Source organism: Hippoglossus hippoglossus, chromosome 12 (genome assembly GCF_009819705.1).
Source record: "Hippoglossus hippoglossus isolate fHipHip1 chromosome 12, fHipHip1.pri, whole genome shotgun sequence".
Lineage (NCBI taxonomy): Eukaryota > Metazoa > Chordata > Actinopteri > Pleuronectiformes > Pleuronectidae > Hippoglossus > Hippoglossus hippoglossus.
In genome coordinates, this window is record NC_047162.1 from 12,513,506 (window position 1) to 12,535,250 (window position 21,745).

General features: G+C 41.8%; 1 protein-coding gene across 2 annotated transcripts; it reads left to right on the top strand.

The window, feature by feature from the left end:
• The first annotated feature begins 596 nt into the window (after positions 1 to 596).
• LOC117771475 (AP2-associated protein kinase 1-like) lies at positions 597 to 20,938 on the top strand. Of its 2 annotated transcripts, none has more exons than XM_034601849.1 (20): positions 597 to 1,651; positions 3,304 to 3,422; positions 4,755 to 4,863; positions 5,027 to 5,169; positions 5,776 to 5,897; positions 6,145 to 6,226; positions 6,515 to 6,647; positions 6,766 to 6,869; positions 7,109 to 7,191; positions 7,353 to 7,513; positions 7,960 to 8,081; positions 8,762 to 9,088; positions 9,212 to 9,354; positions 9,443 to 9,663; positions 9,746 to 9,835; positions 10,997 to 11,086; positions 11,546 to 11,653; positions 11,811 to 11,981; positions 13,340 to 13,447; positions 18,918 to 20,938. In XM_034601849.1, exons 1-20 carry the CDS (start codon positions 1,486 to 1,488, stop codon positions 19,583 to 19,585), a joined length of 3,270 nt encoding a protein of 1,089 aa, XP_034457740.1. In that variant the 5' UTR covers positions 597 to 1,485; the 3' UTR covers positions 19,586 to 20,938. The 2 variants fall into 2 exon arrangements, with proteins under 2 accessions (XP_034457740.1, XP_034457741.1); XM_034601850.1 differs by lacking the exon at positions 18,918 to 20,938 and adding an exon at positions 13,810 to 14,190 and having other exon boundaries at positions 599 to 1,651.
• The last annotated feature ends 807 nt before the right edge of the window (positions 20,939 to 21,745 follow it).

Below are 21,745 nucleotides of genomic sequence, written 5' to 3' on the forward strand. Positions count from 1 at the left end.
CTCTCTCTCTCTCTCTCTCTCTCTCTCTCTCTCTCTCTCTCTCTCTCTCACACACAGCTGGAAGTGAAAATGGAAAGAGAAAACGAGGTGATGATGAGGACAAGAGGAAGCAAGAAGTGAAGCAGATAAGGTCAAATAACAGTACAAGTGAATGCTGTCATTAGCAGGACTAAGAAGTTGCATGTTGCAGCTTTATACCCCCCCTTCCTAACATGAAAGAGAACCTGTGGTAGCCTTCAAAAGGTTTAGTTTGTTCAGTCTGGGCTACTGTAAAAAAACATGGCAGCCTCCGTAGAGTGGACCCGCTCCCGATGTAAATATAAAGTATTTAAATATAAAAGGGCCAATTCTAGGGTAAAGAAAACAACAATTCGTACAATTTAGGTGAAACACACCAGTGAAAACATCACCAGGATTATTTTTCATACTCAATTTCTGCCAGTGGATCCCTTTCACCTAAATCTCACCCCCTGGACCTTTAAACACTCATTAATCCACCTCAGATTTAAACGGGACATGAACGCAGCACATGACCACATACGCAGGTGAGGGAGGGAGGGAGGGAGGCAGGAGGCTGCAGTTGCGCCTGCGGAACTACATTACCCACACTCCCCTGCGCGCGGCAACAGCAACAGCTAGGATGCTGCGATATCTCCGGCAGCCAAAGATCGCTGTGGCTGCAGAGATTCGGCTGCTGGACTGAAGAAAAAAAAACCTCACTCTCGTGTTTTTGGTAGATGTCAAATCCGCCGCACGGACACACAGAGGCTTCGGGCTCCTGTCGAATCTGCGGCCGGGTCCGGGTTAGAGGAGAGACGCTGCACCGCGCTAATGCGTTAGCTAACTGGAAAGGGAGAAGGGGGGGAAAAATCACAGTTTAATCGCTAATGGGGGGGAATTAAATAGCCGCACGGGCAGATATGTGGCGACTGGCGGCGGCTCCAGTTGAATGAGGATGGAAAGATTTTTTCCGGGCGACGCTATCGTTGAAGTTTCACGTCGGACACATCGCACTCGGAGCCGCTATCTTCAGAGGGTAACCTGGATAACCTTACACGCGACATGTCATAGCGCGTAAGCGGCTAGCACGGAGCTAGCTCGGCTCGGACGGGGATGGAGACGGACCCAATGTTCCCATCGGTATCCTCCGACCACGGGCGGCTGCTGCATGGATAGCTGAGGAACAGGACTTTTCTCCCGGAGATGCTCTAGCCTCCCCGGGTGGTGTAATTCACTCCTTACGTAACAGCTCCGGCTACACATCACCGACCGGCTTGTGTTGGCGAAGCGAAAGGGAAAATTCGCCTCCTAAAACCTCCACATCAGCATAAGAGGAGAAAGAAGAGAGGGGGGGGTGCAGTGCGTGTTTTCAGGCTGCAAATAGACTCGTTGGGGTTCACAGTTCTGCGTGAGTGCAACCATTCTGTGCTTTGAGAAACTAGCAGCTCGCCGTCCAGTGTGCGTGTGTGTGTCGCTGTGGACACCATGAGGAAGTTCTTCGATTCCCGTCGGGAGTTGGTCAGCTCCGGGCCTGGCTCCGGGGGAGGAGGCGGCGGCGGCTCCGGGTCCAGTCACGCAGGCGGAAATTTCATTGGACGAGCCTTCACCGTCGGGCGACACCAAGTCACCGTGGAGGAGACTGTGGCTGAAGGTGAGAGATGGAGGTTTGCACAGAGCAGATGATGCATGTTGCAGGAGGATGATGATGATGATGATGGTGATGATGATGATGATGCTTCATGCTCAAGGTAAATACACACAAGAGTCACGTGACAGCGCAGGGATGTAACCTCACACCATCCCCACAGAAAGGCTGCAGCCCTGCATCTGCCCCCTGTGTATCCTGGATGCAGAGCAGGGGCCTGCTGCTGTCTACTAGCTTCCCCTCTGAGAAACACAGCAGTTTCTCTCTCCTCTTTCTCCCCCTCTCCTCCCCCAAATCTCTCTCTCTCTCTCTCTCTCTCTCTCTCTCTCTCTCTCTCTCTCTCTCTTCTCTCCCCTCCTCCCCATTTTTCTCCTCTCACCCCCAACCGGTCGAGGCCGATGGCCGCCCACACTGAGTCTGGTTCTGCTTGAGGTTTCTTCCAGTTAATGAGGGAGGTTTTTCTCTCCACAGTCTCCAAAGTGCTGCTCATTGTGGCAGCTGTTAGGTTTCTCTATATTTCCTTCAGATCTTGACCTTCTATGTGCCTTGAGAACGTGTATATTATGATTTGGAGCTATACACATCGAATTGAATTGAATTCCATCCGAGCTGATGAAGACCTACCTGAATGAATGAAGGAAAGGTGTCTCACAAGCAGTAGATGATAACAAATTGTTGGATTTCTTTATAAACACCAGTGATCGTCACTTTTTACATCACCACAACATTGCTAAGGCCCGTGCTTGACCTCAAAAATGCAGTTTTATTCATTATATTCAACCTGGGAATACAATCTTGATGTATTTCCATTGATTTCTAGTGTTTTAAACATCAGTTTATCGAACATCATGCATACATGCTATTTCAAGTACATTATACGAATTAAACAAGAGAATACAGCAGTGATTTATACTGAATCCCTAAAATATTGTCATCCTCAGGCTTCATTCCTTAACACCATTGACTATTGCTTTTACACAAGCCACCCCATCCGCTCATATTTTTCCCAGTCACATACTGTGGTAATTATGTCTGCTCCACAGTATTAATCAGTGTGTCAGGCTGCCAGCTAGTGAGGACTTTCGAAGCCAGTGCCCACATTTTAAATGGTGTAGGAAGACAGTGTTGTACAGCTGATCAGATTGTCTGCACTCACTGAAATAAACTGAAACATTTTACGTCAGAAGTTGGAGCAGACCCTCAACTTGCACGAGGTGTTTGTATTTAGCGATCACGATGCCACAGAGCCGCACAATACGTATGTCACGTGCGGCATGAGCAGCATTGTCTGGCCCGAAACTGAAGTCACCCGGTCACAGTGAATTTGAGTGCGGTCTGAGCTATACCAGATGGTTAGGCCTCAATGTAGGCCTCTACATAAACCCTGCAGCAAAGACATGACTAATACATTACACTATAAGGCTGCAACATTTGGTCCTGCTCGTCCATATTGATGCAAGTCTTACAAATTGCAACAGTTGTTCCTTTATTTTATTGTGAAAGGCGAAAAAAAAGAACGTGTCAGCTTAATTTCCCAAATCATAATGCCTTAACAAAGCTTGTGAGAATGATGTGATGTTGGTTGCATTGATCGTAGTTGGTCTATCCTCTCTTTGAAGACTGACCGTGTCATTTGGTGTCTTTCCTCAATCCTGCAGGTGGTTTTGCGATTGTGTTCCTCGTGCGAACAAATCAAGGGGTGCGTTGTGCCCTGAAGAGGATGTATGTCAACAATGAGCATGATCTGCAGGTGTGCAAACTCGAGATTCAAATAATGGTGAGTTGCCCGTGACCGAACATTTATCTGTTTGTTCTCACTTTGAGCTTGTGGGGGTTTGAATGCTGGGTAAAAAACACACATGAAGGCAACAAACAAAACTCACTGCTTTTTGAAATTGTACCTGCAAATGTCCCAAAAACCCACAATGAAAGATATCTTGCTCCGGTATGAATAACTGCTGGATTCAGTACACAGTCAGCCTGCAGCGGTGTTGTTGGGATGGTTCTGTATTTATTCATCTGCTTCTTGGTGAACTTTGCTTTTGTTTACACAGTATTGTTTTGCATGTTCGGCTCTCCCCTCCTGAGATGAGTTTCAGAGATTGGAGTTGTCAGGGATATTTTTATGGACGTGAAATATCATACAGACAACATAGTACCCTGTTTTTTCACCATTCATCGTTCTGTTCCCAAAGTTGAAGTTTCCCCCCTTCGACAGATGTATAATAAATGATGCCTGTTGGCTAACGCAACATAAAACTGAACTGAGCATATCCCAGCTATACATTCACAGTCATATGCTGGTAGAAGGAGACTATTCTGACTCCATCAGACCTCCTGACCAAGAGCAGAAATGGGATTTATTTAGTCTATAAATAGACACGTTTGTCATGGTAGCCTAAAACAAAATGTCATTATTCTATCAAGAGGCTTTAAAAGTCTTTTTGTTTTCTATCATTCACTGAATTCAGGATCTGTACACGCAATTCAATCTTTTCTATCTGTAGGAATCCTCAGCAAGGAAGGAAGCGATTCATGGTCAGATTATTTAAAAAGCTGCTTGTATAAACTTGCAACAGAATTACAAACAGCACTTCATAACAACTTGGGTACTTGTCTCGCTTCGGAAAACAACACTGACATTTCGTTGGAAGATGATGTCATTCAAAATGTTTCCTTTACGTCAGTCCCTCACTCACTCTCATGCACAAACACACACACAGGCAGGTAAAGATTGACAGTCCTTCACCTCAGATGGTGTTCATTACCTAATACATTCCTGTTTCGGATTACCTCACACTGCATCATTCTACTCACACTGACCACAGAAGTTGAACAACATTCAAATTCTCACTGCATATTTTGCAGCAAAATATGGAAATATTTCTTCCCTGCCCCACCTTGTGTCACAAACCTTTGTATCACATTGTTATACCTGATTTATTCCAAGTACGAAATTGTGTCAGTTAGACTTCTATACCCAGAGCATCCAATTCACCAGTCATATTGTATAACAACACTTTTCAGCCACTTACAGCAGTTGCCTGTTTTGTTACTTACTTTGAGCAGAGTTGTGTGTTAACGCTCTTGAACTTGTGTGTTCTTGCAGAAAGACCTTGTCGGTAACAAGAATATTGTTGGTTATCTGGACTCCAATATCACTGCTATGGGATCAAGGGATGTATGGGAGGTTCTCATACTTATGGACTATTGCAAAGGTGATTACTGTCAGGGACTCGGGGTGTGGCTGCAACCACATACTTTGATTTTTCTAAAAGTGAATAGAATTTGTGTTAAAGAAGTTAAAAAATCAATGATATACTTGTCAGCTTAATTATCCGTGTTGTTCGTGCTGCTGTATAATTGGATTTTATTTTGCAGGAGGGCAGGTGGTCAATTTGATGAATCAGAGGCTGCAGACCGGCTTCACCGAGGTTGAGGTGCTGCAGATCTTCTGTGACACGTGCGATGCCGTTTCTCGTCTGCACCAGCGCAAGTCACCCATCATCCACAGAGACCTTAAGGTGACACATGTTGCCACCTCGGTTCCCTGTAGCGCTCTGCTACAGGGAACGTGTCAGACAGGACAGGTTGTCCAATCCCTGGTAACAAGGGAGGGAAAAACCACCACCTGCAGATTACCCTGCTGTGAGGTCTTTTGAAGAATCGGGGTTGATATGTTTGTGTAGAGTTGTGTTAAATTATGGATAGCTGCAACAGGAGAGAGGGAGGTAGATGTCAAAATACTTCAAATGCTGCAGAGCTCAGTCAACTGCACTGTGGCTTGTCACATTCATTTTAAGTTACTGTCACTCAGTAGTTATAATCCAGATGGAGACATTTGGATTTCTTCAACTCATTTAAAAAAAGTCTTAAACTTGAGAGTAGTGTGTTAGAGCATGACGGAATGATCGTGTCAGATTTGACTAAATTAGCATTTCATTATGTGAAGGTGGCTGCACTTCCATATTTATATTCAAGGTGTGTGTGTTGCAGAGGAGTTTGACTTTGCAGAGCGGGTCAGTTGCTGCAGCACCCCCCCTGACATTTAAAAGTCCAAACCAGTTGTCTTAACTGAAAGCAGCTACACGCGTCTGTGAGAGTCTCATCTCTCTTGTATATATCTACAGGTGGAGAACATCCTCCTGCACGACAAGGGTCATTATGTGCTGTGTGACTTCGGCAGTGCCACCAACAAGTTCCAGAGTCCGCAGACCGAAGGAGTTGCCACAGTGGAGGAAGAGATCAAAAAGTGTGTGCCTCTTTTCACCTGTTTTGTCTATATCTGCTGCTTTTATTCATCAGCACTCGTTTTAGGAATTTGTGTTGTGTGCAAAGGAGGTTAGAGTTGATGCAAATTAAATTAACAGATAAAATCACAATTTTCAATCACACTTTCAATAGACATATGCACATCTATTGTACATATGTAGGCTGATTTCACTGCTAATGTCAAAACCAGGCAGGTTTCTCACTAATTTCTTCCTGTCCTCTTTCAGATACACCACTTTATCATATCGTGCCCCTGAAATGGTTAACCTGTACAACAACAAGATTATCACCACAAAAGCAGATGTCTGGGTGAGTGAAGAGGAGGGTAATCTAGATAGAAGTGCATAAATCAAATAAAGCCTCAATTTCAGTTAAACATAATGAAAGTGTTTCTTATAGTGTATGTTTGGTTTTTTTTACTTATACCTGTATTTGCATGGGTACTGGATGTTTTACAGTAGAAAGCAGTGACATCTGGTGTGGTTTGGAGGGGAAAAGTATTTTCTGTGTGACTTGATTGATATTCTTGTTTAAACTCCTCTCCTCTTTGTTTGTGTTTTTGGTGTGATGGGGCATGCTTGTGATTGTCTTCTCCAGGCACTGGGTTGTTTGCTGTACAAGCTGTGCTTCTTCACTCTGCCCTTTGGTGAAAGCCAGGTGGCCATCTGTGATGGCAGCTTCACCATTCCAGATAACTCTCGCTACTCTTACGATCTTCACTGCCTCATTAGTCAGTGTCTCTTTAACGTCACTTCACGTTATCAATATCAATTTTCACAAAGCATGCACTTGTGTAAATGTCTATTCATTGACTCTCTATTCTTCTTTCTTTGTGGTGCTTTTTTTAGGATACATGCTGGAGCCAGACCCAGACAAAAGACCAGATATCTACCAGGTGTCCTTCTTTGCTTTTAAACTAGCTCAGCGGACCTGCCCTGTTCAGAATGTGAAGGTCAGTTTCCGTCAGCACTGGGGTCAGCTGAAATATTTGGCTTTCTGGCTTTCTCTCATGAGGAATTTTTTTTTTTTGTATTCAGTGGAATCTGCGATGGGTTTCTTTGCCTGACCTACATTAACAAACATGTTCGTTGTCACGCTGTAGGAGGAAAATCTGCACTAATTCATCATTTGCATACAGAATATCTGCCAACTTCAAATTTTATGGTGTAATTTTTCTTCCCCATAATCCAGAATTCTCAAATTCCCGTTAAACTTCCTGAGCCAATCAAAGCGAGTGAGGCTGCGGCAGCAAAGAAGAACCAGGCTAAGCCCAGGCAAGCGTGAGCTGCTTTCATTCTATTCCTATCAAAGCTAGTAACTCTACATTTTGTGGAAGTAATTAGGTACAATCAGTATTCTGATACTCATTAAATAATTATGTTCACACTGTTTGCCATCATTAACATGAAGGCCAATATCCTCCCTTTGTTGCCAGACTGACGGATCCTGTTCCCACCACTGAAACCTCCATCACCCCTCGCCAGAGGCCCAAAGCAGCCCACACCCAGCCTGCTGCAGGCATTCTACCCATCCAGCCTGCTGCTCTCACCCCGCGCAAACGGGCTAATATCCCTGTTGGTGCAGCTCAGCCCGTTGGTACGTATGGAAAGAGAAACCAAGATTTTGAATAAAGATGTGCATAAAGACAAGAATCCCTCTAATCCTCTGTCCACACGCTCAAGCCTACAATTCTCAACAGTAACAGATCAAGCACGCAGGTTAAGACTCGTGTAAATTAATGCAATCTAACCACAGGCCCCAAGTGATTATGGGATTATTTTCTCCACTCTGCCACTTCAAATACCGTTTCACTTTATATCAGCTTTGTATCTGTTACAAATCCCGTAGATTTTCAGTGTTTATCAGATTCTATGATCCTCTTTAATACATTTAGTTTGAGATGAACATTAGCTCAAACCCTCCTACAAACCTTGTTATGTTGTTTGGATTTTACATTGTTCTGCATATGTAGTATTAAGATATAAAATATTTTCATGCTCTCTCAAGAGTAATGAGCTGTGTTCCTTTTAACAATCCCACAGGAGTTAGCTTAAGCCTCTCTCAGCCCGCTGCAGCTCTGCAGTCACAGAAGGTGCAGACTTCTGCTCTGCCACTCATCCAGTCGCAAAACAATTCCGGTCCGGCTGTGGCCCTGCAGAAACAGGTACATACTCTCTGAATACACGGAGGAGCTTCCTAAAGATGATACAAAACCTTATCTTTCTTGTGTGTGTGTGTGTGTGTGTGTGTGTGTGTGTGTGTGTGTGTGTGTGTGTGTGTGTGTGTGTGTGTGTGTGTGTGTGTGTGTGTGTGTGTGTGTGTGTGTGTGTGTGTGTGTGTGTGTGTGTGTGTGTGTAAATGTGCAAATGTGCAAAAATACAGAAGAAGAGGAAAGCGTCAGAAGAAAACTGCTTTAGTAGCATGATTCATGTCTCAGTCAGGCATACATAGGTCTTCAGTCTAGAGCTGAAACAAATAGTTCAAGAAGTATTAGTAGATTGATATAAAATTTATCAATAACAGTTTTGATAATAGCTTAAGTCAAAAATGAAACAGTTTTTCCACATTTTAATATGAATATTTTGTTGCTTTTCTCTGTTTTTACATAATTATAAATTGTACATTTCTCAGTTTCGATTTTTGGGAAATTATCACTATTTTCTGATGTCTTGGTTAAATGATGGATTCATTGTTAAAAGAAATCACTAATAAAATTATTATTATTATCAGCCCTATACACAGGGCTGATTAACTTACAAGTTAATGGCTGCAGTTATTCCTCTCGTGCCAGGGCTTTGCAGATGTGATGTTTAACGTGATGACAGATAACGTTGTCTGTGACAGGTCGTGCTACCAGCCGCAGCTACAGGAGCAGAGACTCCCCCAGTAGCAGTAGTATCACCAGTGACCAAGAGTGACGTCCAACCTCAAGCTCAGCCAACAGTCCAGCAGCAGACCACACCTCCCTCTGTGGTCAGCTCCTCCTCCCAGCAGGCAGCAGTGACTCCATCCAGCCCGGCCCCGCCTCAGCGTCCCGCTCGACGCAAGCAGGGTAGCCAGCCTCAGCAGCCAGCGGCTCAGCCTTCGCCCAGCAAACCGGCCTCTGCTCAGCCACCTGCATCTCAGCCATCCGCTGCCTCCACTGAGATCAGCCAAAAATCAGCTGAGACGGTGAGTGGGCTGCTGCTCACCATCACCAGCTTTAATATCATCATTACAGCATTAACATACTGTAGGTTTTATTAAGGTTATTTTTAATGTGTTTTGCTTTCACTGCATGCTTCTTTTGATCAGACTCCACCTGCTTCTCCAAAGACAACTGAAGAGCGAGGGCACCAACGTGTCCCGAGTGACGCCACAGCGAGTAGCATCGCTGCAGTTCCAGTTACTGACTCTCAGCAGCTGCAGGGAGTTAATGGAGATGCTGCTCTTAACCTGTAAGTGGCATATTTACTGGAATATGAGTTAAAATTTGGGTTTTCTCCTGTGTGTTTTATCTGTTATTACGTGCATTTGTCTCTCTAGATCACTTACATCTCAACCAAGCAACACCCAGCATGTTCAACAAGGGGCTGGAGACACAGTCCAGGACCAGAGCAAAGCTGGACCCACTGCTCCTGCCTCCGGCGGCGCGATCATCACTCCGACACAGGCGACTTGGAACCCCTTTGACGATGACAACTTCTCCAACAACTTCTCCATCCTCACTGCTGAGGAATTCAAATCGGAAGACAAAAAGCCCAATGGTAAAGTTTGTGTTCATAGATAAGTATTCTTTTCAATAGCTAACAAAGAGGAGATGTTATAACTACTTAATGTCTTTACTAGACCTACCTTCGGAAACTGAGACATCATATTCTGAAGAGTTGATACCAGGCCTGCAGGCCTTGACTGTGGAAAACGAATCCCAAGAAACAAGTATGTCACAGTTTTCCCTTTAGAGTCAGTGTTTTTGTTCTGTTCTTTATTTTTACACAGACCAGGACCCACAAAGCTCCACGGGCCCTTCACTTCCATTATAACAAGGTTACATCTTAAAATTATATTACACTGGAAATCATTCCAAACTTGTAAGAAAAACACATTCAAAATGGACACATAAACCTTGTCTATCCAGTGTAGTTTCTTACATTAGAAAAAGACATCTTTGCACATTGATACTCAACTAAAATAATAAGATAAATATGAACATAAAATATGTGTTAAACTCTGGAGAAATGTTTTCTTCTAACCTTTTTTTAAATAAAAAACAACTTCAGCATTTCAAAAGATTAAATCAGATCATATCAACAGAACGTCATTCCTATAAACAGGCAACTGTTCTCTCGAGTTAGCCTGCTCGTTTGTGGACATCAAACAAAGCAGACATAAAGACTGATTCATTTATAGATTAACGGTAGTAATCTATTAACTGCTGTTAATATGCTGGGTAATGCATTGTAATGTACAAGTCTGAAGGAATGTAATCTAAAGTCAAACCAAGAAGTATACCTCTTAATGCACCTGATCCATGAATCGGATTGGCTTTTATGAACCTTCCAAAAGTGATAGCTTTCTATGTGCATCACATAAATATAACGGGGTTTGGTCTCAATGAAAGAAATGTCGGCATTGATTAGTTTTTTAAGAGTTGTTGTTGTTGCCCAGGAAATGTAGCCACTCACGGTTTAAGAGCTGCTTTTAACAAGCTAGACAAACGTGATAATTGATTTGCTCATATACAGAACTAGGTAATACTGTCGCCTTAAGTCTTAAGCTGTTGGAAAAAATGTGGGAGAGTTTTTAGTTTTCCTCAATTGGTCTGTTTGATTCATTAAAAGAAGAGTTTGACTTTTTCAGGAAACACACTTCATTCACTTTCTTCCCAAGAGTTGCATGAATCCTCTGTTGTGATTGTACGTTAAATATGAAGCTACTGCCATCGGCTAATAAGCTCACACTTAAAACATAAAAGTTTAAACCATTGTATGGAAATGTACCAATGAAACAACAAGCTCCCTCCTTTAATGTATTCATATCAGGTTAATTATTTAGGCTTGATTTAAAATCTTTCCTGTATAACGTTGCTTTGTTTACCAGTTGAAAGACCGTCAGCCATCGTAGATTCAGGAGCTTTGCTGTTGGCTGTACCAGATCCTTTCTGTTCCCTGGAGCTGTTGGATGCACCAGGTAAACACAGTCTCTCTGCTGGTGGATGCATGCTGTATTTTTTTGTTACCGTCTCACACAGTTTTTGCCATTGGTGAAAAGCTCTCGTCTTCCAGAAAGAAATCCACACACATTGTTTAAGAGACATCTGAAAAAATGATGTGCTGGTTGTCCTAAAATATTCTCAGTGAAATGAATAACAATTAAATATGGATGATGACATGAATAAATGATGATTGCTGAAGTACTTGATCTAAACATTATATAGATGAGCACCCTGTCTGGCTCCAAACCAAACGCCATCAGACCAAGTTCTTTTCAACGTCTTTCTTTCTCGTCTGCTGCTCTGGGAATATCTTGAATCAGTAAATCCTTACATGACCTCCACTACACAAAGAACACAGTGTTTTCCCCTGTACTCTGCTGTCTGTTAGTGGTACATGTTCTAACCCCCTTCTCTCTGTCTTCACCGGCCTTTAGAGAAGCTGATTGAAGGACTCAAATCTCCCGACACATCTTCACTCCTGCTGCCTGACCTCTTGTCATTGTCGGATCCCTTCGGTGGCTCTGTGGAAGAGTCTGCGAAAGGTGTGTTTGTGCTCCTAAATGTTCTATGGTGTGAATCTTAAAATATTCTAGTTTGCAAGTAGTTGAAGGAACGTAAGATCAGGATATGTATCAGTGTCCTTGTCTATAATTAAACTTTAATCTCTCCTCTTTTTACTTTTACCTTCTCCTGACCCAGACTCCCTCACTGCAGACGACTCTCTCCTGGGCTGCTCCCTGATCTCTGCTCCGTCCATCCCCCCAGCAGCGAGCAGCACCACCTCCTCCGTATCCTCAGCCCCCAGCTCCGCTGCCTCTGCTCTGGATGATTTCAGTCTGTTGTCTGGAGACTCCATGCAGCCTAAAGCAGGTAAGGTGGAAGAATCTGGCAGAAGTAGGCGGTGAGCTCCCTGAACGCAGAGAGTGTGAAATTTAAAGCAACATCACCAAACAACTACGATCCGATGTGGCCTGATAAATGTTTGTGGGGGTCTCGCTGAATGTTTAACTCAACATCTGCAAATGGACTCAGAAAAACAAATTCATAAGATGGTCAGATGAGGACAGAGAAAAGAACATTTCAGTTTTTACAAGCTAATACTGAGTTACCTTGAGACGCATCTTGCGTCAGGTCATCTCTTCATGATGTGTCCTTGGACATTGAATGAGGTGCTGGGAACTTGATGTCTGCATATTTATTTCTTACACAAAGAAGTGTTTGTCACAGTGATTCTGCAGTCGGTCATTTTCAGTCATAGGGTAATAGAAGAAAACAGGAAGAATACAAATGATTTAGAAATGTGCATTAGAGTGACAGAAACACTGTGGTTTACTAATATTCACTTAAAAGTCAAAAGTTCGGTATTCCAGTTAATTAATCCTAAACAAGGAGGTGCCTCATCAAACCAAATATAGATTTCTAGTTTTTGAAATGTTGTTTGTCTCTGTATGTTGGCCCTGCGATACGCTGGCGACCTGTCCCGGCTGTACTTCCCCTCTCGCACAACACCAGCTTGGATTGGCTCTAGGTCTCCCAGCAACCCCAAGCGATAGGGATAATGGATGGATTGCATGTTGGACTTAAAGCTGTTTTCAACCCTAGAGAGAAGGAAGACTCCTACAAAAAGCCAAAACCGTCTACTGTTATTGGGGATATAACATTGTCATTGTCTGCAGACTTCAACCACTGGGTGGCAGCAGATGCATTTCCACCTCACCTTAACAAATTCATCTGGACAGCCTTGAGTTATATTTCTCTCCATAACGTCGTAATTTTTTGACATTAGAGGAAAGTTCTATTTGAATGGAATCGTCTGTGAAACCATATTGTGTGTCTCAAACCGAGAGCTCCGCAGCTGTGGCTGACTTATTTGTTCTGTGTGTGGTGAACGAAGGCATTTAACTGATGTTGACAGGGCCAACTCCTAATCACAGCCTGAATGTGTGCAGCAGCTGCATGATCCTAATTACGACTAATCTCTGCTCATAAAATCTTATCAAACAGCTCTTTTATCGTGGGAGAGCAGTGGATGTGTTGTTGCTGTAGCTGAGCTGATTTTATGAAAATGTTGATCATGGCAACGGGGTAAAATATTGGTAGTTTAATAATTTTTGGTCCCAAACTATATATGTGCTTCTTTTTGTTTTGTTTTCTTTTCACCTCTTCCTCTAGAGATTGGGCTTTCATTCTGTTACATCCAACACCTACTTTTCTTCTGTTCTCTGCAGACTCGTCTCTCCTGATCTCGGACTTTGAGCCCCAGCAAGCAAGCGGAGAGGTCGGCACGGAGGATGAGTTTGATCCTATTCCCGTCATAGGGCGTAAGAACTCCCAAGGTAAGTCTTTACAGTCTCTGCAGGGAGGCACAGGCGGGTCACGATGGTTTTTAGGATTAGAGACGCACCCGGGGGTGTTTGGGGTTCAGTCGCATGCTAATTTGCTCAATAATAACTGACTTACTGACCAACTGATCAGGTGTCTGCACTACTTCTGCATCCTCACTTGAGAATGATTGAAAACCAGTAGAGTTATATGGGTAAACTCTGCCCTCTTTTTTTCTCTCCTCTCTCTTTCTCAACCTCTCTCTCCCTCTCTTCTCTGACTGCTGTGTTTGCTTGTTGTGAATCCCACTCCTCTGCTTCTCCTCCCCTCTTGTTTGCCCGTACTTCCTCCCCCCCCCCCTTGTCTGTCCGGCCAGTTTCAGGAGGCCACTCGCGCAGTAACAGTGGCGGCTCTGAATCCAGCCTGCCCAGCCTGGCCCGCTCCCTGCTGCTGGTGGACCAGCTCATCGACTTGTAGACGGCCCCCTCCCCCCCTCCAAGTAGAAGCTGTAACACTGGACTGGCATAGCATAACTGCAATCAACACTGTTGTCATAGCTAGCTTCCTGCACCCCTGGCTGCCATCATCATTGTAGCTCCTACAGTAGAAGCCTCCTCTGCCTTTTAGTGCTTCTTCACTCCCGCCCTCTCCGCCGTATCGACTTCATTATCTGGCTTCTCCTCACCTCTTATCTCTCACCCTCTCACTCACATTTTCTCTTTGTCGTAGTCTCCGTGCATCGTGTATTGTCCGTTGGCTCAATACACTAACATCATCCTTTCTAAAGATTAACCACCGCATCTCTCTGTCAATCAGGATATGATATCGCTATCCAGTTTGTTTGAACAATATTGCATTGTGTCTAATAGCAAACAATAGAAGATCATTGTTGTAATGTACAATAGGCCTAGTTCTAAGTGGTTGTAGTTATTATCGTGCACAAGTGAATTTGTCGTTGTTCGGCTTTCTAAGTTCCTCCTCCCCAGGTTTATTTGCACATTTAAAAGTAAAACCATGGAAAAGTGAAATGATAGTTAGTTCAAATAGGGTCAGTTTGTCTCTTCTACAAAGGGACGCCTGTTTGAAAAGTGTCATGTAGCCTGATTTGCACAGTAGCAGGAGTGTTGCCTCCGTCAGCCTCGGCTGCTGGAGGGAATATCTTTTAACAGTTTAAAGCTGCTATCGATTAGACTGAAACGTCCAATGATATTGTGTCACAATCTGGAAACAAACAGCCATAATCCCTCATTCTGCCTCTCCTTCAGCTTCTGCGGCACAAGCACCGTACAAAGTTATTGTGATGTGGAGAAAAGCAGGACACAAAAACAGTGAAGTGCCATAAAATAATCTATGAAGTAAACTGACTAAGCTGAATGGATGAGTCCTTGAAGTGTACAATATCTGCTTAGATCTAACTATAACTACAGTAAAAAGAAATATCTTGCACATTATGTTATCAATTCAAGGTGAACCTGTTTTCAAGACAAAGTGCTTCACCTTAATTTTATCCTTGAGGCAAGTGATAAGTTGCTTTGGAATTAAATGACAAATCATTGGTCATTTAACAGTGTTTATAGCAGGGTGCCATACCGACAAAAAAAATGCATGAAATCATGAAAAAAAACTTGAATAATCAACTATGATAGAAAAACGTAGAAATAAACTAAGTAGAAACAACTATTCAGGTAATTTGTGGCACTGACAGAAACGACACAATGTGGCATTTTCACTCATTCGCATTTTTTAAATATCAGCTGAAACACGAATTCCGCATCATGCAATCCTTCCTACATTCCTGCCGTTTGTTCACTCATAACTTGTGTAAATAGAAAACTGGACCCCTGCAGGCTCTTATCCAGACCATAGAGTTGGTTCTTCTTCCCATGTATATATGAAGTCATTGTCATAAAGCTTTACTTGTGGAAAACATATTGCTTTACATGTTAAATCTGTCATCCATATATATATATATATATATATATATACATATATGTGTGTATATATATATATATATATATATATGGTGATTGATTGAAATTTGATTGATTGATTGACATTGTTTTCCTGTTAATAAATGTTAATATGACTAGAGTGTTAGAGAATGAATGTAAGAAATAAATATTAGTCTATAATGAAAAAAATATATATAATTCTTAACACCATAATCACTGAATAATATGGAAGAATACTCATTCCTCTTTGTGGGATTGTTTTTCTTGGTTCTATCTACTCAATAACTGTCGGTACATTGAACTGTATAGATGATAATCCTAGTCTTTGTTAGACTTGAGAGATTAGGCTGAATCCCATGTCTTATTCCACCTTTGTGAAACGAAATTGAGCCTGTGTTCCGTTTGTTTACATGGACTGATGAAGGATTATATTTTTATTGAACACGGTTGACAGTTTTTCTGACGAGCGGGAGCTCAAACTCTTGAATCTTAGTCCTGTTTCATGTCTTCGCTTAAACTAGAACTTTTTCTTTTTTCTGAAGTTGTGCTTTGTAAAGCTTTGTTTTTCGCTTTACCGGGTTTTAGTGATCACAGACGTCATATCGAAAAAACGCATGGCAGTGTTGTTGAATGTTACGTTCACGTGTGTTGGTGGTTCTACAGTGTTCTGATAAGTATGTATGTGTGTATGTGTGCGTGGAGTCGGACTTGTTGGATGTGTTTTCCAGTAGCCTACTTGTGTTGTTGTTTGCTGCGAACATGGCGACAGTCCCGTTGTCATTAAAGTCTCTTCTGAAAGCACAGCCCCCTCCTCCTAAATTCTCTCAGGTCGTCAGAGCTCCATGACTCTCTCTGAGGGTTGGACACGTATTGGCTTACCGCTCGCCCCAGTCTCTCTGTCCTCCGGACGTCTGCGCTCCATATTACAGCTTCAAGAATTTGTCGGATTTGTAACGTGTGAGGGGCTCTGTGAAGGGGAAATCGGCCAGTTTCACAGTGACCACAGGACACTGTTGCTGCTGTGGTTTGATTATCTGACGGCATCAAATCAGCCGTCCAGGGTTTGAAAATCAGCTCCAATCAGCAATATAACTGTTTCTGTAGGATCAAACAAAGTCATTTCACTTCCCATGCATGAACACAGTGCATGAAGTCCACCTCAATGTCAATACTAGAAAATGATATCAAGTAGAATATATCCTACATTACACATATGCATCCGCTACATCTACTTATACTGCTCAATTTTTGAAGTAAGAAATCATATGTTTAAAAAATCTGGATTTATTATTGTATCATTATTTATAGGGTTTTAAGATAAACAAATCAGTCATATTGTGTTAAAATGCTGAAAGAAGTCCACGGATGCTGGTTAGATATATTCCACAAAATCCAAATAAATGTAATAAAAGAAATCACCTTAAAACTTAAATATTAAACCAACTAAACAAATATTAACGTAATATTAATATACCGAATCTGAGAAAAGAGCTCAGGTTATCGGGGGCATTCATTACTTTGATAATTAAAGGTAAAGAAGTTTCATGATAATGACTTTATGTAGTACATATTGGTGTCTTTGCAATTTCAATGTTATACACTAGCCCCCAAAATCTAAAAGATCTTTAAAGTAGAACTGACTTTGTCCATGTCGGTAAACGTCAAAGATCGACCGGCGTATTTACCATAGGTACGGCATGTGCAACTCACGGCTCACGTTTTTTTCCTTGAATCGTCATCCTCTCTATGGTCCCTCCACTGAACAGCTCAGTCATTCGCAGTTACTGTTTGAACCTATGCAACTCCCGAGCTTTCTCCCTGTCGCTGCCTGTGTGCTGTTGTAATCGGTGAAGACGAACAGGTAGTGAGATTAGTCCTTGGTGGGAAACAGGAGCCCCTCGTCCTCTGTTGTTGTTTTTTTTTGTTTGTTTTTTTGCCAAAACTGAAATCGGATACTCCCGAGTGTTTTTGAAACGCCTCTTGTCCGTTTGGCCCAAACCTGCGTCAGAGCTGTGGTATCGTGTGCTCCTTCTATTTTTGTGAGATAATTAAAGAATTATAAAGGAATAGCAAATAAAATACAAATGTGAATGTCAACGTGTGGAGTTTTGATTGTAAGATGTTGTTCAAACCTATGGGTTAAATTTATTCTGTCAGTAAAAGAAACATTTAAACAATTTATATTAAGTTATACATTTTCAATTTTACATTGTATTAACAGGTTTTGGAGTTTAAGTGCCATAATAACAATAATTGTTGGTATTTGATTAGTTTCTCATCCGACTTGCATGGAAAGATATGTGCATGAAAGCTTGTGGGAGACTAAGGGCCTAAAAGTAATTTGTTGAATTGTAATATAATATATTAGAGTTTGGTTTAATTGTGTAATTCACTAATCAACATGTTATTCTACTTGGGAAGCAGGGTAAGTCCACTCAGGTAAGATCAAACATCAGCTTCATGCCCCATTCAAACTATCCATCTTTATCTATCACTGCATTGTGTCGATGCCTTTAGTTTCTGTACGATTCCATTTTTATTTCAGCTACACACAATAATGTTATTATAATTTCATACTCGAGTCTGACCAGCCGACTCAAGGCCACAGCTTTTTTTTTTTAGTATCCACTTATTTATTGATCCTTAAATAACAAGAATAGAGCAGAACATAAATGACGGAGATGTGTTTGAGGTGTATTACATAAATAATGGGATATTAAAAATAAATATAATTTAAAAAAAATATATATTTTTCACATATTTAACTACCCACTTAGTACATACCCTGAACACAATTCTTGTATAACCAAATTTTACAGTTCTTTGTCAAAGGGGTTTGTTTATGTTATATGTTATTGTAAAACATTTTTTTAAATAATTGCCAATATTTTGTCATATTTTTTTTAAACCAACAAATGTGAATCTGGGCCTCTACACTGAAGACATTTTGACATAATATTAATAATAATGATAATAATAGTACTGATAATGATAATTGTTATATTCTCATAACAATAGCTCCGTGGCCAATACAAAGTGCTCCACAAATACATCAAGAAACAATACATCATCATTTAAAAGTAATGCAGAAGAAAACTATAAAAGTATCTAAAGTAATCACTAAAAACAATGGTAGTAAAATTTGGTAACATTTAGTTTTGAGAGATGAATTAAATTCAGATGGTGACGCTTCAAATCTTATAGTTCCTCATGTAAACATATCACAGTAGAAAAGCACAGATCTAAATGAATTGAGTTGATGGCTCTTGTTTATGTTAATGAATGTAGGATTTAAAAAAAACTGAAAAGTTTGTCATCACTAAAACGTTACAAGATTTCCACTCGATCACCTTCTGTCACTGGGGTCCGATCAATATGAGGCAGATTTGGTTCATCATTCACTTCTCTTGTGTTTAAAATCACTGAAAGTAGAAAATATGCTGTTTTGTATTTTGTGCAGTAGATTGTAGATTGTAGTTTTGAAGCTCTGAAGCACGTGTCCTGATGTTGTTCTGGTCTCCTCCACACACAGACCTGCAGAGGGAGCTCCACAGCAAAGCACCGACAGGCTCCGGAGCTTCTGTTCTGCTCCAGTTGTCCGAGCAGCAGCAGACACTGTGGATCCAGCAGCAGACGACGACTGCTGCGTGCGTCCATAACAAACACATGTTGCAATCAGATGAGATGAGCGCACACCACCATGTGATACCAGCTCCTTCCACCAGTTTCCCCCCCCATCCCGTCAGCGGCCCGGTCCCCTCTGATGTCTTCCAGCTGGCTCCTTTCAAAACACCTGGAAAAGAAAGCGGGGCGGCCTCCGGCAGCTCCTCCTCGTCCCGTAAACCCACCGAGGCATCCGATGTCTTCCTCCAGGCGCCGTTCGGAAAGAGGCAGGAAACCGCAAAAGCGAATGCTCAATTATTTAAAAGTGGAACGCAGCACAACGTTCAAAGTCCCCTGGTCCCGTCCGTAGCGTCTGTCCCCGCTCCCCGGCCCCTCGGCCCCCGGGCCCCTCGGCGGCCCCTCGTGCTCCAGCAGCCGGTGGCGGTGCACCGGGTCGTGTCCAGGATCGGTCAGCAGGCCGCCGTGGGCTCCGTGGCCGTGGGGCCTCTGCACTCCTGGACCATCGGGGGACGAGCTCTGGAAGACCCGTTTGTTTCTGCACCTTTCCAGCCGAGGTGCTCCCAGGGGAAACCTTGAGGATGTGTAACCGTCCCCCCCCCTTAAAAATGCCAAGTCAAGAGCTTTTCTCTGCAACTAATGAAGGAGCCAAAGTATAAGTCAGTCGCAGTGTTACGCTTTTTGTTCTAATGTGGTTTTAGGATTATTGCTGCGGTATCAAACAGACTCAATGATTCCTTTTAACAACGAAGTACTTTAAAGTTAATGCTCTACCTCAGTCACGTGCTAGTGCATCAATTCAGAACTTTACTAACAGTCTGAACTGAGAAGTTATTCAAAGGACCGACAGTGTAATGATCTGGTTCTCAGTGCACTTGTGCTGAAAACTCTTTAGGACACCAAAAACCTTTTTTTTGTAATTTGTTTGACCAGATATTTTTACTTTTATTCCATTTTTTTTTAATATTTGGTGTATCTCAAGTGCTCCTACTTTATTTATGTAACTTGAGGACACATTCACAGCATCAGAAACAAGATATCAAGTTAGTACTTTCAATTATAATTCTCTTATCAATTTTGCTGTAATTGCAGTAAGGTCTATTTCTGTTTTCTATCCCTCCATCTTGTCTTATTTCCATTTAGACCTTTACATTTATTCAACCTTTCATATCAGTGTTGGAATGTGGTTTACATTCAGCATCGATGCTACAGCAGAAACCAAACACTTTGCCACAAGCTAAAGAAAACCAGTGACATTAAAATGTAAGGAGGGAAGGGGGGATTAATTTGTGTAGTTGTAACTTTCATGTAAGGGAATTTTTATAAATATTTAAAGGAACCCCAAATGGTAAATGACCTAAATTATTTCTAACTTAGTTGACCTGCTTTTAGAGGTTGTTGCTGCCGTTTCCCCCAAAAACTCTGAGCAGTGTTTTTAGACTTTTCTGGTTGTTTTGAAATGAGTTTGTTACTTTTGTTTGTCTTATGTTTTAGTATTTTTGAATGAAACATATCATGTATGTGGTAAAGTAAATCAGACAGTACAGTAAGAAGTCAGAAATATCAGCATCATCTCTTCCGAGCCAGGATTCTATTAAGTTTCTTCTTAAAGTGATAATATTTTAATACATTTTTCTTTATTATGCTTCATACCATGTGGCAGAGACTTTTTTTTTTAAATACCGTACTGCCTTTCTTAACAGCATTTTGTGCATGCATAATATTTTTCATTTGTATTTTCTGACTTTTGAAACTTGACATTAGGAAAATGTTGTCAGTGAAAATTAATCTGTATTAAAGTTTTATAAATATAATTGCATTTGGTGTGTTTAAGGTAAATACTAGTTTCTTGTCTTAATTGCTGCTTCATTACCAACTTGTTTCACAGCAGGGGACCCAGGCCTTTGTGGTTCTACCTGAGAGGAGATGGAACAACAATAAGAGAAAAGCAGGTTAAGATGTTTTTTCTGTGTCCCAAATGGTGCTGGTTGCATGTCGGAGGACTTTATATTCAGAATCTGTGCAAGAGGATGGCTGATGCATCACAGTTTAGCATTTCTGTCTTCATAAAACAGGACAAGAGAGGTTAAATGTATCGTCTTTCCATGGAGACTTTTGGTTTGCTTGTTTTTATTGAGACCAGATTATGCAGATTCAATCTCACGCAGAGGTAAAATGGAAAAACAGATAAAAACACTAGACACGATAAACTTTGTCTGACTGAGTCCCTAATAAACCAACACGTGTTACAGGTCAGAACCTTTTGTTCGGGAGGAAAAGTAAAGTGAACTTGTGTGTTGAAGATGAGCCACTTGATTCGTTGCGCAACATCGAGATTTACTTTCCTGAACCTGGAACAAAAAGAGCACATGGAAGAAAAGTGGCGAGTACGTCAAGGAAAAGAGATAAACAAGGAAATGGATAAATGTGGAGGTTTTTGTTACCACCACCGAGGAGGTTATGTTTTCACCCCCGTGCTTTTTGTTGGTTGGTTTGATTCTAAGTAGGATTATGCGGAAACAACAGAGCCAATTTCCATAAAATGTTGTGGAGAGGTGGGGCATGACCAATGGAAGAACCCATCACATTTTCCTGCTGGTATTCTTTACTTAACATTGTGAGATGGGACGGTTTTTTTCAACATTTTCGTCGATTTCTCAGAGAACAATTCATTGATCTTGATGTTTAGTAGACTGTATATATTTCTGTGTGTGCAAAGTTTCAGGCTGTTATGTGCTG

Coding starts and splice junctions, on each gene's coding strand:
- LOC117771475 (XM_034601849.1), top strand. CDS start 1,486: ATGAGGAAGTTCTTCGATTCCCGTCGGGAGTTGGTCAGCTCCGGGCCT. Junction 7,514..7,959: donor TGGTGCAGCTCAGCCCGTTG/GTACGTATGGAA, acceptor ACAATCCCACAG/GAGTTAGCTTAAGCCTCTCT. Junction 11,982..13,339: donor CTCCATGCAGCCTAAAGCAG/GTAAGGTGGAAG, acceptor TGTTCTCTGCAG/ACTCGTCTCTCCTGATCTCG.